This window comes from Salmo salar, chromosome 07 (genome assembly GCF_965601325.2).
Source record: "Salmo salar chromosome 07, fSalSal1, whole genome shotgun sequence".
Lineage (NCBI taxonomy): Eukaryota > Metazoa > Chordata > Actinopteri > Salmoniformes > Salmonidae > Salmo > Salmo salar.
Window position 1 is genome coordinate 15,518,201 of NC_138297.1, and position 21,997 is coordinate 15,540,197.

Here is a 21,997-nt window from a genome sequence, read left to right on the forward strand (position 1 = left end):
TACAGAGGTTATTATATTACGTCATCTACTCCCCACAGTAATTGGAGTTGAGTGCTAAAGTGTGTGGGATTCAAAAAAATACAAAAATAATTTTAAAAAAAAGGGACACTCATTACTAATCCCCGTTTTAAATGGACTATTGAACATGGTCCAACAAACGTCTCACATCCCAAAATATGTCAGGCAGGAAGACTCAAAAAAGGGAGGCATTTCTTCAAGATGAGAAAGTGTAAATCAGCTCAATCATTTTGGCACTGTGCAGATGAGTCAAATAGTTTACTTGATAAGACACAGCCTTCCAGTAGGGATCACAGCTTAGCTAAATCAAGAAAAGGTTTTCCTCTAGACAAGAAAGAGCTAGACACCTTTAAAAAAGGACTAGAAGTGCATTTTAGGTATACACGTGAAGGTATGAGGATATTGCGCGTTTAAGTCACATTCCACTTGTGCATCGATTCCCGAGGTGGTAAGCCTACAATCTGGTATTGTTAAAAATGATACTAGTACTACTATTCACAAAAGCATGAACACAGTGAAATATTTTTGCTGCAGAGAAAAGGAGTCACCATATGATAAGAGATCAAATTCCATTGGGTACAGCAGTGTCATTTCCAATTAGTGATTTTATTCTAGCTCCAAGGCCCATCTCCCTCACTGTGTGATTAGCTGACTGATTTTGACTTATCCTAGCACTACATAGGACAGATTCAGTTTCTGGCCATCTAGTCTGGCTTAAGTTTAATACTCTTGCTATACTGTCCAAGTCTACACATTGTAGGCTACTTTTATAAAACACTAACGAAATTGTGTTCCAGAAAACAAACCATGAAAAAAATAAAATAAGAATACATGCATATTACGATAGTCCCTAAAATAAAAACTACTTTTTGGCTCCAGCAGTGGTGACATGCAAAAAGCTTAAGAAGCTATAAGCAGAGGTAGAGGGGCAGAGCGCATCCAGGGAGGAGGGCTCCAACCCCAGCCTTAAGCGGGCATAGAGCAGCGAGGAGTGGATCCCTCCCCAGTGCCTCTCATCCTCCAGTGCCGGTGAAGGGACTGGGGTGGGAGGCTCTTAGAGATGGGGCATAAGGCCTGGATGAAGGGGCCATCTATCACAAGGACAGCTAGCGTCCCTCTGGGACAACCAACCTGAGCCATTTTTAGAGTTTTTCCCTCATCGTGAACTCGAAATTCTCTCAACTTTCTTAAAATAAGGTGGCAATCTTGGGATTATCTTGGACCTACAGTGCCGTTGACCTAAATAGCGCGACAGAGTGGAGCAGGCTGTAAGGACTGGGAATAGATCGGCTCGCTGTCATTTGTAGGTCTTGTCAGTTTTCTGATGGGGGTAAGAACAGGGGGGTTCTGGGGGAGGTTAGAGAGAGGTTTGGGGAATTACTCAACTAATTCCAAACATGCCCTATTCCTCATCACTGAGCTGCTAGTTTGATATGCCTCCTTGATGCCAATTTATTCCATCAAAATGTCAACCTATTCCACTGGGAAAGTCAGTGCATTCCATTGGGAAGCAATGTACTGTATCACTACACCATCAATAGATGGCTTGATCCATTACTGTACATCTCAATTAGCTCTGTGGATTAACCAATTCATCACGTGTCAGGCTGTGTGTCTAGCATATATGCTGTATCCAGTATGGTACATAACATGTATGCCTGAAGACATCTTCACTTAAAAACAGGCTTTAAATCTGAACTCTGTGCAAACTTCCCTATAAAAAAAAAATAATAATAATTTTTTTAAACCCGTGATCCTCCCTTGCCATGCACCATGGGCGTCAGTCAGGGGCGTCGGGGTTGGGCCTGTTGCTGCTAGTAATTGAACAGGTCTGGCCTCCAGTTGGGGGGGGAATTGAAAATTCCAAGTCAGACACTGTTGAAAAAGGGAGGAGCCTCGCTGCCCTGCTAAATTGCAATTAGTGCAGGCGGTCAGCAACATAGGAAACAGATGGGATACAGTTACAGGGCTTCTAGGGGTGGGCTCTGTTGAAGACTGCGTAGTGGGGGTGGAATTAAATGTTTCCAGGCCTATAGTATGAAGTTCTTGGTCTGGACTAGAGTAGGAGAAGGGCACTAGAGAGGAATGGAAGGCATTACAGCGGCAGCCGAGCAAGAGAGAATGACAGGGAAAGAGAGCGTGAAGATCGTGAGAGGGAGGATGGCAGACGAGCAGCGTAACAGAACCATACACTTGCCTTGAGGAGACTGAATGAGAGATACAGGCGAAGAGGAAAGAAAGGAATCTGAAAAAATAAAAAAAAGGACAGAAGAATGAACATCCTACAGGGGCAGAAAATCTCTCCCATCCCCATAACAACCACCCACCCACCATTTTATACATTAACGTCAACTGGATGCCTGGTGGGGCTCCCACAAATCCAACCTTATATCAACTATACAATACTGTATGCTTTATAACGTGGACTGTGTCAGAAGCAACGGTAAAATAACTACTAACATGCAAGCCCCATCCAACTGGTAGGGTCTACCAGTTTACTACCAATAAACACCTATGATCAACTTAATCCATGCACTTAACATTTCCTATGCAGGCAAAGACAATAACAAATATGACAAACAAATTCTTTACGACGCACAAATAACGATGCATCGAACGTCGTCACACTACTCATAACATTGTCTTTTCCATGTAATTGTTATGCAATTTGTACATATTACTCCTATGGTTTACGATACCCGTTGCCAATCAGACACCCACATTGCACTCACTTGATGGTAATTCATTATGTAACCTAAGTGATCACAAGAACAGTTTTTGTAGAGCAATTGTCCCATCTAACAGCCTCCATGAATATCGAAGGAGGAACAAGGTTTTCCTTTTCCTTCCTTACACATTTAACAGCTGGGGAACACCAGAGGAGACATGTAGGGGAATTTCTTCAGCTGTGAGTGAGATGGCAACAATGATGTATATAAACCCTGGATTACTGATGCTATGTATTGACCATTGAGAGGTTTTGAAGCCACCGGTCGGACATGACACCCCTAGTAGGAGCAGTCCTCCATAGGAACGAAAGGAATTCTACAGTAGTTTAATTAATTGGATTCAAGGACAAAATTACATGCATTTAAGTATTTTTGTTTTAGTGCAGACAGTGACATTAGTCATCTCTAAACATTGTACTTTAAGGAAAACTTTGTATTTTCATTTAGCTCACATACAATTTAAAAGTATGCATTAAAGGTGTCTAATATAATAAGTGGGGCAAAAATGAAAGTAGACATGAATACATTTTACAACAGCGGGAGAATACCAAGATGGAGGAACAGTGGCTTCAACACAGAGCCACCTATCAGTCTAGTGCATGCATGCAGCCACGTACAGTTGAAGTTGGAAGTTTACATACACCTTAGGAATTGTGAAAAACTGACAGACATTTTATTCTAGTAAAAATTCCCTGTCTTAGTTAGGATCACCACTTTATTTTAAGAATGTGAAATGTCAGAATAATAGAAGAGAATGATTTATTTCAGCTTTCATTTCTTTCATCACATTCCCAGTGGGTCAGAAGTTTACATCCACTCAATTAGTATTTGGTAGCATTGCCTTTAAATTGTTTAACTTGGGTCAAATGTTTTGGGTAGCCTTCCACAATAGGTTGGGTGAATTTTGGCCCATTCCTCCTGACAGAGCTGGTGTAACTGAGTCAGGTTTGTAGGCCTCCTTGCTCACACACACACACACACACACTTTTTCAGTTCTACCCACAAATTCTCTATAGGTTTGAGGTCAGGGCTTTGTGATGGCCTTTCCAATACCTTGACTGTTGTCCTTAAGCCATTTTGCCACAACTTTGGAAGTATGCTTCGGGTCATTGTCCGGTTGAAAGACCCATTTGCAACCAAGCTTTAACTTCCTGACTGATGTCTTGAGATGTTGCTTCAATATATCCACATTTTCCTCCCTCATGATGCCACCTATTTTGTATAGTGCACCAGTCCCTCCTGCAGCAAAGCACCCCCACAACATGATGCTGCCACCCTCGTTCTTCACGGTTGGGATGGTGTTCTTCAGCTTGCAAGCATCCCCCTTTTTCCTTCAAAACATAACGATGGTCATTTTGGGCAAACAGTTCCATTTTTGTTTCATCAGACCAGCGGACATTTCTCCAAAAAGTGCAATCTTTGTCCCCACGTGCAGTTGCAAACCATAGTCTGGCTTTTTTTAATGGCGGTTTTGGAGCAGTGGCTTCTTCCTTGCTGAGCGGTCTTTCAGGTTATGTTGATATAGGACTCGTTTCACTGTGGAAATAGATACTTTTGTACCCGTTTCCTCCAGCATCTTCACAAGGTCCTTTGCTGTTGTTCTGGGATAGATTTGCACTTTTCGAACCGAAGTACATTCATCTCTAGGACACAGAATGCATCTCCTTCCTGAGCGGTATGACGGCTATTAGTACAGATGAACGTGGTACCTTCAGGCGTTTGAAAATTGCTCCCAAGGATGAACCAGACTTGTGGAGGTCTACAATTTTTTTGAGGTCTTGGCTGATTTCTTTTCATTTTTCCATGTCAAGCAAAGAGGCACTGAGTTTGAAGGTAGAAATTCATCCACAGGTACGCCTCCAATTGGCTCAAATGATGTCAATTAGCCTATCAGAAGCTTCTAAAGCCGTGACATCATTTTCTGGAATTTTCCAGGCTGTTTAAAGGCACTGTCAACGTACTGTATGTAAACTTCTGACCCACTGGAATTGTGATACAGGGAATTATAAGTGAAATAATCTTTCTGTAAACAATTGTTGGAAAAATTACTTGTCATGCACACAGTACATGTCCTAACCGACTTGCCAAAACTATAGTTTGTGAACAAGAAATTTGTGGATTGGTTGAACAACAAGTTAATGACTACAACCTAAGTGTATGTATACTTCCGACTTCAACTGTATAATCTTGTCTTGCCCATTCACCCTCTGAATAGCACACATAAACAATCCATTTCTCAAGGCTTAACATTCCTTCTATAACCCGTCTCCTCCCCTTCATCTACACCGATTGAAGTGGATTTAACAAGTGACATCAATAAGGGATCATAGCTTTCACCTGTTCAGTCTCAGTCATGGAAGAGCAGGTGTTTTTAAATGTTTTGTAGACTCATATACATATATATATACATATACATATACATATACATATATTAGTAAAGTTCATGAGCCGGTTAATCAATAAGAGTCATCGTCGCCCCAAACGATTCACGTAGGAGACTGGCTGATCAGGTCGACGAGCCCTTGCTATGTAACATTCCTCTTTAAGACTCGCCCAGACTCTCAAGCTACCTATGCCACACCTGCAATAAGAAGTTTGTCAACGTTCCACTTCTTTTGCTGACAATTCCAAATAGCCTGAAACCATTGTTGGTAGCGTGCAAGTACATGAACCATTTCAGATGGAAACGTATCCTCCCAGGTGTCCACAAAAACTCTCTCTAGAGTCACTTATCTAAGAAGAGCTACGCATGAGAACCACTCCCTTTTAGCAGACTGACAAAGATGAAAAATGTGCATTTTTACAGACTCCAACCATTCCACTAGTTAAGGTTGTCTATGACAAGGGTTAAACATGGCTTCATTTAGCTCGTGTTTCCAACACTTCCAGCCTTGATACGACATTCTCATGGCCGGCAGACATGAGTAGGAAGTGAACCTGCTTTGGCACCATGCCGCCCTATTCTCTACTACTGGATCTGGATGTAGGCTCATCTATTGGGGGGGCCCTTGAGGGCCAATGGTAAACAACTGGACGAGGGCCTAACATTGCATTCCCAGTCCTACCAGCCATTTCTGGCCCATCCCGAGGAAAGTCAAGTCAAGACACTCAAACCCCCGGGGGGGGCCAGTTTGCTGCCTCAGCCCGATTTACTGACCTTAGACTATATAGTCTGCCAGAACAGAGCGCCAGCCAGAGCGGGGGAGAAAATAAGAGGCAGATAGGAGAGGGAGCCAAAAGTACCCCATGTTCTCTCACAAACTACAGCCATGGTCTTATCTGCAGGCTCCTCATTGCACTGGCCTAGATTCTGGATCATTCCTCAGCCTGTATCTGTTTCACTGCATCTTAACGCTCAAGCTAAAACCAGCCGAATGTTGATTCCCACTCTGCAAAATGCAGCATTTCAAATAATAACATTTCTAATCTAAAGTAATCCTTAGTCACTACAGTAGATTTAGTGTAGCTTGAACTAGCACACATCTTCCAAACTAAAAACATGAATTTCTTGCCGTTTGCTGACCTCAACCGTCGTTCTAGCTGAAAACGGGTGGAAATCCAGATCAAAATGTCCATAGCCTACGAAACAGGAGAGTCGGTACAGCACCGGATTTAGCTCTGATAACGAACAGTAAAATTACAATATTGATGAGTTTAAATAATGCATCTCCAGTCCAGTAGTTGCTTTGGTTTTACCGGCATTGTTTTAACTTCCTATTAAACAGATGCAGGAAGAAAGAAAATAGCACTGAATCAAACACTGACAACATGAATTCTCCTGTACAGTCCAACAAAAGAGTAGACCCATGGACATTCTGCCGCCTTAGATAAATGGTTCCTTTGACGGAGCTTGCACAATCACCTTGTAAAAGCAGCATCGAAAAGAATAGGGGGTGCTTTTCATGACCTAAATAACCCTGACAATCAACTGGCTCAATGCACTTTTAGATGCGAGACCTCTTAGGTCGATCTCTCTGGTCACTTCCTTAGTGATGTCACTCAAGTGTGTTGAGAATGAAGTAGGCATAAAAGAGACTGGCCAACACCGGCCTCAGATAGCAAGATAGGCCAAGTGTGCAAAGCTGTCATCAAGGCAAAGGGTGGCTATTTTAAAGAATCTCAAATATAACAAATATTTTGATTCATTTAACACTTTTTTGGTGACTACATGATTCCATATGTGTTATTTAATAGTCTTGATGTCTTCACTATTATTCTACAATGTAGAAAATAGTAAAAATAAAGAAAAATCCTGGAATGAGTAAGTGTCCAAACTTTTGACTGGTACTGTAACTCCATTTGGTTTCCTCCAGACTGGGTGCTACATTACCTTTGCCACGGGACATTGATACTGTACGACAGTAGCGCCAAGGGTCCAACGAGGACTTCAGTGTCATCATTAAATCATACAGCCGAGTTAAGGGGGGAAAAAAATTGTAATGACAAGGCAGCAAGTTACAGGCATGTGGTCTGTGTGACCCAGGCCAAATGAAAGAATGGTAGAGGGACAACTGACAATGTAGCATGGACTTCAGAAAAATGCAAAGGCAATCCCAATATCTTGGAGATTAGTTAGAAAACAACATTTAAAATGTACACTTAAAAAAAATAAAAAATGAAAACGTTATCACACGCCTAACTAACGTGTCGATCTAGAAAAAAGAAACGCACACCTTTAAAGGCGAGGTGCTGGCTAGCGGAGTAGAACACTAGAAAATAAAGGAAAGCCGCACACTCTAAGAGCTCAGATGCAAAAATGTAATAACCAACGTTTCGACAGCGAAGCTGTCTTCATCAGGGTATCATCAAACACTGCGAGATGAGTCATTTATATAGTGTCGAACACACCGATAGCATCGTTGCGCAAAATAGTAAGCAGTATCATCTGAATATGTATGCAACTGAAGTTCAACATTCACCTTCTGCTACTATTTCTGTCAAGCCGTCTACGCATACAGTTTGACGCATACGTTTGATAAATCCAACGTATGCACCACACCGAACGCACTGCTGCAAGGCAAACACAGCATTTGATTGGAAATGAACGCAATTCTGGTGTACCAAAATGCCACGACTCTGTCGGTGTGATCGAAGCGTAAATATGACTCCCCTTTGAAACATGTACCAGTTAGTAAATGCCTTTGTGACACACCCACTTGAGGCAATATAACTGGTATTCAGCCTTGAGCAGATTACAGAAGCATTCCCTGTTTGCAATATGAGCTGTAGCCCTTTTTAGCATGCCTTTAAAATGATACAGTAAACTACATTTAAATGGGTTGGTTGTTAACATATGGTAAAGTAAGCCTGTAACACACAACCTGTATGTCAACCAATAAAGTCATGATTTTCTATTTAAGAGCAGTTTGTACATTGATCATCTGATTAGGCTACTTTAGTGTAACATTTTTTTATTTATAAAAAAAAAAAAAAATGTTTAATACAATATACGTGTAGTGAAGCCGCTCAACAACTACGTCACATTGGTCATCAAACAGCCTCCCATCCAGAGCGACACAGAAGCAACCAGGGTCAACGCCCTGCTCAAGGGAAAGATCCCCCCCACAGCTCCCAAAGAGCTGCCCCTCAACCATCCAACACTTCCCCCACAGCCCCCCCCCCCCCCCGAGAAAAAAATCATCATAATTCCATTCCCCACCCAATGCACCAACAAACTGAACAAAAGAGAAAAAGATTAAGACAAAGGAAAACAATGCAAAAAAACAAAGACAAAAATCATAACAGCAAGGCCAACTGAATATGTTTGAGTGCATGTATGGCAGTGTAACATTTATTTTACTATTATTGCCCCATTAGTATTTTCCAATATGGCATAATATAAAAGGAAGCTCTAATACACAGCTTCAAATGTACTCCCAACAGATGCTTGTTTCAAGTTTTATTAGTGAGACATGGTTTGCTGACTAGATGGATTAAACTATTTGAAATGCCCTTCCCTAATGGACAATAAACTGTCAGTTTAAGACTGTTGCAGAGACAATAGTGTCCTTTCCTCCCCCCAATCATATAGCTTACAGGACACATGCATCCAAAGACAAAATAGAAACGAAAAACAGACCATAGAATCAATGCATCATAGCGAACAAATGAGAGGGATTGGACTGTTTAGCACTAATATTCTTGCATGGCTTGGTTAACCAATGTAGAGGTGATTTGTCAACAGAAAAAACAACAGGGGGGCTTTAAGAGTTAAGAGATCCTCCCTTAAATTTGCAGTTGCCCAATAACAATCAACAATGTATATAAACCCTGGATTGCTGATGCCATCCATGTATTGAGGGGCGGCAGGTAGTCTAGTGGTTAGAGCGTTGGACTAGTAACTGAAAGGTTGCAAGATCGAATCGCCGAGCTGACAAAGTAAAAAAAAATCTGTCTGTTCCGTCATTGAAAATAAGAATTTGTTCCTAACGGACTTGCCTACTTAAAAAAAGTAAATAAATAAAATTGAGAAGCTTTGAAACCACCAGTAGGCCACATGGGAACTCCCCAGTAGGACTGGAATTCTACAGTATTTCAATTACATGTTTCAAGGACAAAATTACATGCATTTATGTATGTTTTTATTGTAGTGGAGACATTAATCTCTAAAACATATACTTTAAGGGGGAAAAAAATGTGTTGGCCTCACAATTGAATAAGTAGGCAGTATGGTGTCTGTAACAGAATAAATGTGGCAAAAACGAATGTAGAAATTAATATATATATATATATATATATTTTTTTTTTTTATTTTTTTTTAACAATGGGGGAGTGCCAAGATGGAGGAACGGTGACTTCAAAACAGCGCCCCCTGTCAGTCAACTAGTGTATATATAAATCATTGGTAACAATGAATCTGCAGTGCAGATCACAGTCCCTGCAACATGTAGCCATTTCACCGTGGCCCAAATAGAAAATAAAATGTATCATTGCGTTCTGTTTCCTTGTCTGGTAAATACAAAGTTCGGGATTGCAGAGGTTGAGAGAACTTTGGCAAAGCAAGTAGACTAGTTTGGTGTTCCATCAAAGCGTGGTGCGCGTTTCTCGAGCCAACGACGGGTAGGTAGGTGGTAACCGTGTCCTAAAACAATTTCTCGTCAGTGGAGTGTCGTTCGATCCCATAAAGGGCGGCGGGTGTTTGTTGGTCAAGTAGAACGTCTAATATTAGGATATTTAGCACCCTTTGACGCCCACAATAATGCAAAATCATCAGTTTACAAGGTATGGACTACTTGTTCAACAACTTGACATACTGGTTAACCTACCCAACGAACAAATAAGTGTAGAGCTAAGCATTTTAAATTTACCTGCCTTTCACGGTCCTAAAACATTGTTTTTTTGACGATCTTACATTAGAACAACGGGCTACTTTATTTCAAAGCACCTGTGTTACTGAACGTTTAAACAGAATTTCTATGTTGACTATTGCAACATAGAATGACATCTATCTTACCCGACATTTTTGTGTCTTTGGCCGCAACAGAGTTCTGTCCATCGGCAAGCCCCTGCGACGATGATATCTGGGCGGACTGGGTCATTGAATCTGCCATTTTCCTGTAATTTCACAATATTCTGCACAGTAACGGCGAGAATAAATGTTGTTTTGTCTGTTATTGCTGTCCTTAAAATAACCTCTTCTTCCGACTTTCCTCCTATTCCCAAAGAGCGGGGTGCAAGTGTCACCGAGCCTGTGCACCTTCACGCGCACGTACTGAAGCGCTGTGAGCGTGCGGGATAGAAAGAGCGAAACAAGGCGGACATTTGACGTTAGCTCATTTAAAGGGCTATACCCAACATTTTCCCATAGTGTTGATAAATGTTTAGCCTATTTATGGCAAAATACCTACCACATTTTGTTATGCAAACATTACCCTATGTTTTCTAATTTGAGAATGTAAATAGGCTATTAAAAAAAACTAAGCCCAGTGTAGGCCTATTCACAGAGATGGGCAGTATTTCTTTTCTGTTACATATATTGGAAATATGTATACTGAACAAAAATGTAAAGCAAAATGCAATCATTTCATAGATTTTTACTGTTACAGTTCATATGAGGAAATCAGTCAATTGAAATAAATTCATTAGGCCCTAATCTATGGATTTCACATGACTGGGAATACAGATGTGCATCTTTTGGTCACAGATACCTTAAAAACAAAATGGGCCTCACAATGGGCCCAATGGATCTCATCACAGTATTTTTGTGCATTCAAATTGCCATCGATAAAATGCAATTGGGGCGGCAGGTAGCCTAGTGGTTAGCGCGTTGGACCAGTAACCAGAAGGTTGGAAGATCTTATTCCCGAGCTGACAAGGTACAAATCTGTCGTTCTGCCCCTGAACAAGGCAGTTAACCCGCTGTTCCTAGGCCGTCATTGAAAATAAGAATTTGTTTATAACTGACTTGCCTAGTTAAATAAAGGTAAAATAAATGGTGTTTGTTGTCCGTAGTTTATGCCTGCCCATACCATAACCCCACTGCCACCATGGGGCACTCTGTTCACAACGTTGACCTCAGCAAAACGCTTGCCCACATGACGCCATACACGTGGTCTGCGGTTCTGAGGCCGGTTGGACATACTGCTACATTTTCTAAAACGGCCTTTGAGGCAGCTTATGGTAGAGAAATGAACATTCAATTCTCTGGCAACAGCTCTAGTGGCCATTTTTTGCAGTCAGCATGACAATTGAACGCTCCCTAAAAACTTGAGACTTCCCTGCAAAAAATTTGAGAGGAATAAGCTTTTTGTGCTTATGAAACATTTCTGGGATCTTTTATTTCAGCTCATGAACCAACACTTTCCATGTTGCGTTTATATTTTTGTTTAGTGTAGTTCAATTGCTTCTGAGTATTTTGTCATTTGTATTATACTGGGCAGAACTACACTCTAATGCATTTTGTAACAAGATACTTTCAAGAGCTGTAATTTGTATTTTCCAAATACAAAATACTATATATATACTGCTCAAAAAAATAAAGGAAACACTTAAACAATACATCCTAGATCTGAATGAATTAAATAATCTTATTAAATACTTTTTTCTTTACATAGTTGAATGTGCTGACAACAACATCACACAAAAATAATCAATGGAAATCCAATTTATCAACCCATGGAGGTCTGGATTTGGAGTCACACTCAAAATTAAAGTGGAAAACCACACTACAGGCTGATCCAACTTTGATGTATTGTCCTTAAAACAAGTCAAAATGAGGCTCAGTAGTGTGTGGCCTCCACGTGCCTGTATGACCTCCCTACAATGCCTGGGCATGCTCCTGATGAGGTGGCGGATGGTCTCCTGAGGGATCTCCTCCCAGACCTGGACTAAAGCATCCGCCAACTCCTGGACAGTCTGTGGTGCAACGTGGCGTTGGTGGATGGAGCGAGACATGATGTCCCAGATGTGCTCAACTGGATTCAGGTCTGGGGAACGGGCGGGCCAGTCCATAGCATCAATACCTTCCTCTTGCAGGAACTGCTGACACACTCCAGCCACATGAGGTCTAGCATTGTCTTGCATTAGGAGGAACCCAGGGCCAACCGCACCAGCATATGGTCTCACAAGGGGTCTGAGGATCTCATCTCGGTACCTAATGGCAGTTAGGCTACCTCTGGCAAGCACATGGAGGGCTGTGCGGCCCCCCAAAGAAATGCCACCCCACACCATGACTGACCCAGCGCCAAACCGGTCATGCTGGAGGATGTTGCAGGCAGCAGAACGTTCTCCACGGCGTCTCCAGACTCTGTCACGTCTGTCACGTGCTTAGTGTGAACCTGCTTTCATCTGTGAAGAGCACAGGGCGCCAGTGGTGAATTTGCCAATCTTGGTGTTCTCTGGCAAATGCCAAACGTCCTGCACGGTGTTGGGCTGTAAGCACAACCCCCACCTGTGGACGCCGGGCCCTCATACCACCCTCATGGAGTCTGTTTCTGACCGTTTGAGCAGACATGCACATTTGTGGTCTGCTGGAGGTCATTTTGCAGGGCTCTGGCAGTGCTCCTCCTGCTCCTCCTTGCACAATTCGGAGGTAGCGGTCCTGCTGCTGGGTTGTTGCCCTCCTACGGCCTCCTCCACGTCTCCTGATGTACTGGCCTGTCTCCTGGTAGCGCCTCCATGTTCTGGACACTACGCTGACAGACACAGCAAACCTTCTTGCCACAGCTCGCATTGATGTGCCATCCTGGATGAGCTGCACTACCTGAGCCACTTGTGTGGGTTGTAGACTCCGTCTCATGCTACCACTAGAGTGAAAGCACCGCCAGCATTCAAAAGTGACCAAAACATCAGCCAGGAAGCATAGGAACTGAGAAGTGGTCTGTGGTCACCACCTGCAGAACCACTCCTTTATTGGGGGTGTCTTGCTAATTGCCTATCATTTCCACCTGTTGTCTATTCCATTTGCACAACAGCATGTGACATTTATTGTCAATCAGTGTTGCTTCCTAAGTGGACAGTTTGATTTCACAGAAGTGTGATTGACTTGGAGTTACATTGTGTTGTTTAAGTGTTCCCTTTATTTTTTTGAGCAGTGTATATTATTCTTAATTATAGTGGTTCACCATTTTGTGGCCCCCTTTCACCCTGCATTAATAGCAGAAGTCTGATTGCACTATGGTGTGATAACAGTGTCCGCTAAATAAATGAATTATAAATGTGTATGAAAAAATAGACAATTGCAAAGCATGCTAAGTATTATTCTAATATGCTCCGCCCCAAATCAAGGTTTTGTCTGGAAGGGCTATGGCTTTGGTCAAAATGTACTTTTGTTGCAGGTTAGGATAATTAGGTAAAACTGTATCCCATGTAGACATGCCCCCTGAAACAAGGCCAATAATAATACCCAGTGTGCTTTGCAGTTCATTTTGGTATGTTCATTTCCACACATACATTTAGGTCATTCAGCAGAAACTCTTATCCAGAGTGACTCAAGTCAGTGCATTCATCTAAGGTAGATAAACAACACAGATCACAGTCATAGCAAGTAAATGTAATGTTAAGGTAACATTTACTGAGAATGTTCTTTCTGTTTGGGCTTGCTACTTGCAAATGTATAACTGTATTTCAATTAAATACATTTCAAAATACAAGTATTCTGTGATTTATTTTGATACCTTGATCTTTATGGTATTTTGTAATTGTATTTAATCCTTTTTGCTCATCCCTGCCTATGCAATATCACATTTCTGTATGAAACATTGCCTTAACCGTCTGGGGAACTACTAGGCAACATTATATAAGATGATCAGACTAGGTTCTAAATGAGCTTGCCCATGAGCATGTATGAAGTGTTTTTGTGTTTGCCAACCATTTAAGCCTTTATAATTAAAGCCTATTTTTATTTAATGCTGTGTCTCATGGATGCCTAAATGTGATTTTAAAATGTGACAAAAAAATGTCTTGCCTACAAAAAAACGTTAATGCGTTAATTTGAATTTTTTTTTAGGGTGTACACGCCTCTTTTTCATGATGTAATGTTTATCACGAGACTTGCCATCGATGTTTCAATAAACGCGTTATAATATTGTCGTCTCCGGTGATCTTTTTTAGGACGTTTTGGCAACAATGGTGCGAAGTTGAACTACATTTCCATACATGCATCTGTCCAGTCAATAAGGAAGAACAAAAGGGGGCTCGTTCAAATACGTTTAAACTGAGCGCAGGGTGCGCAGCTTAGTAGACCTGCAAATACTTTGAAATGTCTAATCTTCGATTCAGCACGAGTCTGCATTGTTGGTAGCTATTTGAAGGCGCGCCAACGTTCTGACACATTTGAACAGACCGAAAACAGTCATAGAACTGCGCGGCAAAAGCAAGGCACAAACAAAAACATGTGGGTGTAGCATTGAACTAACGGGTGCGTATTAGGTTTCTTTCGAAATATTAATAAGCTTACAAGCGGGCTATGAGTTCGGGAAGGTTTGTAAATCGATTGGAATACACATAATAGTTGTATATTCATGTAGTTGTACATGTTTTGCTATTATACCTGCTAGCACAGCTTGCTAGCTTAGGCATATTGCATAGCCTATTTGCATATTGTTGCTAACTGCACCTGCCGGTCAATCAAATTCTTCAACCTTCGTGTTTGGTCTTGACCAAAAATTAATTTAATAGCTTATTGTTAATTTTACGATCTTGTGTGGGGTGGTGAAATTTTATCGAACCATTTAAACTACTATGCTATTATCTGTATTTGGTATTATTTTAAAATATCGTTATTAGCCAGTTAGCCCAGTTTGTATCAGATATCAATATTTGTTCCCGGTATTAGTTTAATCTTTTTTTTTTGTTTTTTTACAAATTTTGCGTAATGAATGGATATTTGTGCCACGCCCACTTAGGCTAGTCAGTCTACAGTTTTTTTGTTGTTGCACAAAGTGAAAGAAGCCATACAAAGGTCTTTGAATGTTAGGGTAAAACACAGTATAACTGATTTCAATGTGTGTGCTGGTACTGATTTACACTTTGCTCTCATCCAGCCCCTATGACATCACTGCAGCTGAGAGTGGAGAAGACACACCGGCCTAGTGAGTGACTGCGAGCTGTGAGGGAGGAGAGGGGTCAACATGGGACTACACTCAGCCCAAAAGAAACACTTTCCCCTAAAGGGGATCGATGGTGTGGTTGCGTTGTTCGACGCAGAGCTCCGTAAACCCGAACCGGACCTGGCCCTTCTCTCATTGGTCCTGGGCTTCGTTGAACACTTCCTGGCTGTGAACCGGGTCATACCAATAAACGTCCCGGGGGTGCGCTTCGAGCCACTGGAGCCCGACTGTCCAAACTCCTGCTTCCCTACAGTGGAGTTAGGGATGCTGTCGGCCCTACGTGAGCGTTTCACGGCCCAAATCCGGGGAGCAGTGGACCTGTCTCAGTACCGCAGGCCTGCCGGCGGATCCAGCAGGGAACTAGTGAAGAAGGTGTCTGACGTCATCTGGAACAGCCTGAGCCGCTCCTACTTTAAGGACCGCGCCCACATCCAATCCCTCTTCAGTCTCATCACAGGTAGGATTTGAAGTACATGGCTGATCAGATCATACTTTTTATTCTATAATTTTAAAAGGCTAATTGATCATTAGAAAACCTTTTTGCTATTATGTTAGCACAGCTGAAAACTGTTGTTCTGATTAAAGAAGCAATATAACTTGCCTTCTTTAGACTAGTTGAGTATCTGGAGCATCAGCATTGTGGGTTCGATTACAGGCTCAAAATTGGAATAGTTAACACAACGTGCCATTGGAACACAGGAGTGATGGTTGCTGATAATAGGCATTTGTACGCCAATGTAGATATTCCATAAAGAATCCAGCTACGATAGTCATTTACAACATTAACAATGTCTACACTGTATTTCTGATCAATTGGATGTTATTTTAATGGACAAAAAATGTGCTTTACTTTCAAAAACAAGGGCTTTTCCAAGTGACCCCAAACTTTTGAATGTGTGTGTGTGTGTGTGTGTATAGCTGTTAAACAAATCAAAATATATTTGATATTCTTTAAAGTAGCCACCCTTTGCCTTGATGGCAGCTTTGCACACTCTTGGCATTCTCTCAACAAGCTTCACCTGGAATGCTTTTCCAACAGTCTTGAAGGAGTTCCCACATATGCTGAGCACTTGTTGGCTGCTTTTCCTTCACTCTGCGGTCCAACTCATCCCAGACCATCTCAATTGGGTTGGGGTTGGGTGATGATAGAGGCCAGGTCATCTGATGCAGCACTCCATCATTCTCCTTGATCAAATATCCCTTACATAGCCTGGAGGTGTGTTGGGTCATTGTCCTGTTGAAAAACACATGATAGTCCCACTAAGCGCAAACCAGATGGGATGGCCTATCGTTGCAGAATGCTGTAGTAGCCCTGCTGGTTAAGTGTGCCTTGAATTCTAAATAAATAACCGAGTGTCACCAGCAAAGCACCATCACACCTCCTCCTCTATGCTTCACGGTGGGAACTACACATGCGGAGATCATCCGTTCGCCTACTCTGCGTCTCACAAAGTTACGACGGTTGGAACCAGAAAATCTCAAATTTGGACTGATCAGACCAACGGACGGACGGACGGGGGGGGATAACAAAATACCAGGAAAAAGTACTGGTATTTCTTTTGTGATTTGTATTGCCCTTGTGACCCAATAAAAACCATTGTTCACGAACAGGAAAGCATGTTGTATAGTTTGACTAAAATACAAGGTTGTTTTGTCTGAGAGGCTAAAGCTGTTAATAACTGAATCCTATTGCTTTTCTTTATTTTGAACAGGCACAAAGCTGGACAGCTCGGGGGTGGCATTTGCAGTGGTGGCAGCGTGCCAGGTTCTGGGGCTGCGGGACGTGCACCTGGCCCTGTCGGAGGACCACGCCTGGGTCATCTTTGGCAAGAACGGAGAAGAGACAGCTGAGGTCACCTGGCACGGCAAGGGCAACGAGGACCGGAGGGGGCAGACAGTTGCCACCGGTGTCGGCGAGAGGGTAAGTAAGGTACAGAGATACTTCCACCCCTTGCAATAACATTACATTATAATAACATGCACTCACACACCTTTTTAATATAGCTACTTATCAACTACATAGAACTGCTGTTCTACACACACACTCACCTTGAACTTGTAAACACCTCTCAACCCTAACCCCCATCTCCCCCCTGTCCTCCAGAGCTGGCTGTACCTGAAGGGCTCCTATATGAAGTGTAACAGGAACATGGAGGTGGCCTTCATGGTGTGTGCCATCAACCCTTCACTGGACCTGCACACTGACAGCTCTGAGATGCTACAGCTTCAACAGGTGAGACCACCATCAGCACATTGGGGATGATAAGTTTGATATAATGAATATTGTGAGGGCAGAGTTTCACCTAAAACACACCTGTTGGCATCATCAAAGACATCAAGCTGGCTGGAACTGTAGTTTATATTTACCTCATAAATGCTTCTCTGTGTTGTCCTCGGTCTCTGATCTTTTTCCTCCACAGAGGCTTCTATGGCTGCTCTATGAGCGAGGAGACCTGGAAAGGTGATTTTGTTTTTTGATACATCTCAAAAGCTTGTTGAAATACTAAATTCGTTTTGAAGTGTTGTGGTGAAAATGCTTATTGGTTACATCCAAATGAATGATATTTTCTGTTGTAAGCATGTTATTGTTCTGTCATATCGACCAAGTCGCTCTTTTCCCTTGCTGTGCCACAGATATCCCATGGCCATGGGCACCCTGGCTGACCTGGAGGATCAGGAGCCCATCCCTGGCAAAGAGAACCCCTACACCATCCACCTTAAAGTGAGTGTGTGGATCTGTGCACCAACATTGAAGCGGTGACATTTTGATTTGAAACGTTATCTTAACAAAATCACCATTCAGATATAATTTAATCAGCTCATTTTGAGGAGTTATTCATACCTTGCATGCATGTGTGTTTGTTTCCAGGCTGTGAACTCTGCTAAGAAGTACTACAACAACGAACATATCTACCCTTTCATGTACCTGGCTGGCTACCATTACAGACACAGGGAGGTCCGGGAGGCACTGGGGGCCTGGGCCGAGGCTGCACAGGTCATGCAGGAGTAAGTTACTGGAGCAACTAGCTTAGCTACCTTCTCTATGCTCCTTACACTGCTATGTTTTGCTAACAGAAATAACCTTTGGCATCATTAATTTAAGTGTCCCTTAACTTCCCTAATGTAATGCCTTATTGATTGTTTATGTAAAGAAAAGTGCTATAAAAGTCAACTTTGACCTCCAGAGTGGCGCAGCGTTCTAGAGGCGTCACCACAGACCCGGGTTGGATCCTGGGCTGTATCACAACAGGCCGTGATCGGGAGTCACACAGGGCGGCGCGCAATTTGCCCAGCATCGTCCGGGTACGGGGAGGGTTTGGCAGGGGGGGACTTTACTTTGCTCATCGCTCTCTAGCTACTCCTTGTGGAGGGCCGAGTGCCTGCAGGCTGACCTCAGTCATCAGGTGAACGGTGTTTCCTCCGACACATTGCTGCGGCTGGCCTCCGGGTTAAGCGAGCGTTGTTAAGAATCACGGTTTAGCAGGTCATGTTTTGGAGGACGCATGACTCGACCTTCGCCTCTCGAGCCCGTTGGAGAGTTGCAGCGATGAGACGAATGAAATTAGGTAGGAAAAGGGGGTAAAATACAACCACAAAAAAGTTACATAAATGATTATTAATTATTAGCATTGAAACCATGGATACTGAGGCAAACCCGGTTGACCATCTTTTGCTGAGGTATGATGTGACAATTTACACCAGTTACTGTTTCACCTTTCTGACAGCAGAGGGCAGCAGATGCCTCTCAGGAACGTTAGGCTCTTAATTACAGCATTTTGTAGACTTAAATCTGGAACAAGTTGTCTGACCATGTCCTTTCAGGCTAGCTTGTGGTTTTGTATGGCACTATACTCATTATATTGCATGCATATCTTCTAGGGGCATAATTCTGTCTGACTAACAGGGTATGTGTAGCCTAAATACGATGTCCTTTCCTCCAGCCTTGGCTCTGATCCTCGTGGGGCAGTAAACCTGCACTTTACTCCCACTTAAACACTGTTCATCGGCCTGCAGGGGCTAAAAATACTGACCGACCCGATCACAGGGAACAGCCGACGGGGCCGATTTCCTCCCGTTTCTCTGTTGGTCTCTTTCTCTCTGTCTCTAGGATGTGTGCACCAGAGAGGCAAGTCAGTACATTCCCTCTCCTCTTGACTTCCCTTTACGTCTCTGCCTTTCCTGTTTCACGCATTGTTCTTCAGTCTCGGCTCCCTCAGCTTGCTGTCACGGCAACAAGGATCATGGCGTGTGATCTACAAACATATACATAGCATACCGTTTGAGTATTTTCTGTAATGTTTTTGGTTTCCTGAGAAGAAGAAAAAGAAGCTATACAAGGGTTCACACCTTTTTAATATCCCTTTTACTGCGTACGTGGAAAATAAATGACCTCATTGAATGAATGAAAGGTCATCATGAACTGAAACTTTTTAAAGAAGTCAAACCTCATGTGCTTTATAACAATGTACGATGATCTCACTCCCCCAGCTACAACTACTTCCGCGAGGATGAAGAGATCTACAAGGAGTTTTTCGACATCGCCAACGACGTCATCCCCACCCTGCTGAAGGAGACGGCTGCAGCTGCAGAGAGCGGAGGGGAAGGAGGAGAAAAGGTAATGACTAGTGGAATTTTACATCACTAAGAACCGAATAAACATTTTTCCCCTTCTCAGAATGATGCATTAATAATATCTCATGACAGCTGCCTTTCATTGATGTATTGAATGGACCCCTTTCATCCATCTACTCATTTCCTTCCTATGTTCCATTCATTTCTCTTCCCTCTCTCTCGCCCCCTCTCTTCTCTCTCTCGCCCCTTCTCCCTCCACCTCAGGACCAGCCCATACAGGCCGCCGCCCTCTCGGCCCTCCAGGACCCAGAATGCTTTGCCCACCTGTTGCGGTTTTATGACGGTATCTGTAAGTGGGAGGAGGGAAGCCCCACCCCCGTCCTCCACGTGGGCTGGGCCACCTACCTGGTCCAGTCCCTCAGTCGTTTTGACGCACAGGTAATCACACCACCACAAGACTGGACTATCCCTTTTTAAAGGCATCCCTTGTCACTTTATAACCTATTTAACCCAACTAGATGTTTTCACAAACCACCCTTTAAAACCCTTTGTTATATCCTTGTTCACTGTTACATCCTCCACAGATCCGTCAGAAAGTGTCCATCATCACCAAAGAGCCGGAGCCCCAGGACGACGACGACCAATCCAGCGAGGACCCCCGCGAGGGGCGAAGACGTGGGCCGAGACGTGAGTCCAAACTGGAAGACCAAGCTTCCCCTCCTACACAATCCACCCCCACCACCCCTGTCCCACCACCAACCCAGCCCGCCCAGGCCAAGAAAGTAGGTGGGGAGGGCGGAACGCGGCGTCGCTCCTCAGGACTCCGCGGTGGAGACCCAGAAGGCAAGGCCAAGTCCCCCAGCCCGGTGCCCTCTCCTGCCCAACAGCTGCCCTCCCCCAGCGTGGGTCCCCTGGTGGCCTTCCAGAGCAAGAAGATGAAAGGCATGAAGGAGCTGCTGTCAGCAGCCAAGATCAACTCCAGTGCTATCAAGCTGCAACTCACCGCCCAGTCACAGGTTCAAATGAAGAGGCAGAAGAGCACGCAGTCGGGAGACTACACCATGTCATTCATGAAGCGCCAGCGCAAATCTCTGTAGAAGGAGAACTCTGGCTGTAGAACTTTCTCCAGCCTGGTTCCCATGTCTGGTTGTGTTGTATAGCCAACTCCCAATGGTTATTGTCATAGGAGTGTCTATACAGCACAAACAGATCTGGGACCAGGCTAGAGTTTCCATTGGGAGAAAAACAAAGGGAGACTGACTGTAGGACCGACTGAGAGGCAAGGCAATACACACAAAACTGCTGCATCAGCGATTTGCTTTTCTTTTCTTTTTTTTAAGGTTATTTTAGCAATCATATCATAAGCCCTGATAAGGTCATAAGAGGGTCAGTAAGAACATGACACACGTGTACATGTGGAGGAAGTCACTTTAATCAAGTTTGAACAGAATTGTCAACCAAGTCATTCTTTTTAATCTTGTGATTCAATAATGATTGTGTATCATAGGCCGTTAAAACATTCAATTGCTGTCACTTTGTGTGGATCTAATGGGCAGTAGTGCACATCAACTGTTGAGTTCTCACTGATTTATGTGTAGAAGCTCTGTAAAGCCAAAGTAATGGTGAAAACACCCTGTCCCGGAACCTATTTTGGAATGGGGGAATTGCTCTGTTAGAAAGCAGTCTGAATTACATTCTATATTTTCTGCCCTTGAATCTCATTTTTTTGATTGAAATCCCTGGAAGTGATTCGGACTATTACTGTGTAACAATGTCCAACTCTGTTACGTTGTCTCTTTATATGCTAGCTATTTGTTGCCTTATACTTTGCCTTTTTTATTTCTAATGTAGGTGGCCTTTAGTTGAGACTAGCCAGAGCTGCGATAGGCAATAGAAAGTGACCAGAAAGACCACACACTGTTTAAAGGGGAGTACTGTAGGTGTCCCTGGTAGCTACATTCAGTAGTATTTTGCTTGATAACTTTTTTTATTTTTTATCTGCAGATAATAAAATAAGTTAAAATGATACCCTTTCTCTTTTTAATATTGTGGAAATACTGTTTCACGTCATAATGAGGTATTCATAGAGGTCTTGGGATGTACAGTGTGTATCTGCTAGTTTGTTTTCCT

At 43.0% G+C, this 21,997-nt stretch overlaps 2 protein-coding genes across 5 annotated transcripts in view; one reads left to right on the forward strand and one right to left on the reverse strand.

Moving 5' to 3' along the window:
- Positions 1 to 10,483, reverse strand: part of LOC106608589 (reticulon-3-A) — a 31,267-nt gene extending 20,784 nt beyond the window's left edge. Inside the window, exons 1-2 of one of the 2 annotated variants that reach the window (XM_045721556.2) lie at positions 10,201 to 10,483; positions 2,216 to 2,263 (exon numbers count right to left, since the gene is read on the reverse strand). In XM_045721556.2, coding sequence (XP_045577512.1) covers positions 2,216 to 2,263; positions 10,201 to 10,297 — 145 coding nt within the window. In that variant the 5' untranslated portion in view covers positions 10,298 to 10,483. The remainder of the gene's footprint in view (positions 1 to 2,215; positions 2,264 to 10,200) is intronic. The other variant, XM_045721557.2, reaches the window with a different exon arrangement.
- Positions 10,484 to 14,391: 3,908 nt separating this feature from the next.
- Positions 14,392 to 21,893, forward strand: LOC106608591 (menin). 3 transcript variants are annotated; one of them, XM_014206619.3, is made up of 10 exons: positions 14,392 to 14,604; positions 15,230 to 15,752; positions 17,008 to 17,225; positions 17,400 to 17,528; positions 17,716 to 17,756; positions 17,930 to 18,017; positions 18,165 to 18,301; positions 19,784 to 19,910; positions 20,132 to 20,305; positions 20,452 to 21,893. In XM_014206619.3, exons 2-10 carry the CDS (start codon positions 15,317 to 15,319, stop codon positions 20,962 to 20,964), a joined length of 1,863 nt encoding a protein of 620 aa, XP_014062094.2. In that variant the 5' UTR covers positions 14,392 to 14,604; positions 15,230 to 15,316; the 3' UTR covers positions 20,965 to 21,893. The 3 variants fall into 3 exon arrangements, with proteins under 3 accessions (XP_014062094.2, XP_014062095.2, XP_045577515.1); XM_014206620.3 differs by having other exon boundaries at positions 17,008 to 17,216; XM_045721559.1 differs by lacking the exon at positions 14,392 to 14,604 and adding an exon at positions 14,648 to 14,666.
- Positions 21,894 to 21,997: the final 104 nt, after the last annotated feature.

Bases quoted from the DNA above. Each gene is read 5' to 3' on its own strand.
- LOC106608591 (XM_014206619.3), top strand. From the start codon at position 15,317: ATGGGACTACACTCAGCCCAAAAGAAACACTTTCCCCTAAAGGGGATC. The intron at 17,529-17,715 runs GTGAGACCACCA...TTTCCTCCACAG, and splicing joins AGATGCTACAGCTTCAACAG to AGGCTTCTATGGCTGCTCTA. The intron at 18,018-18,164 runs GTGAGTGTGTGG...GTTTGTTTCCAG, and splicing joins CCTACACCATCCACCTTAAA to GCTGTGAACTCTGCTAAGAA.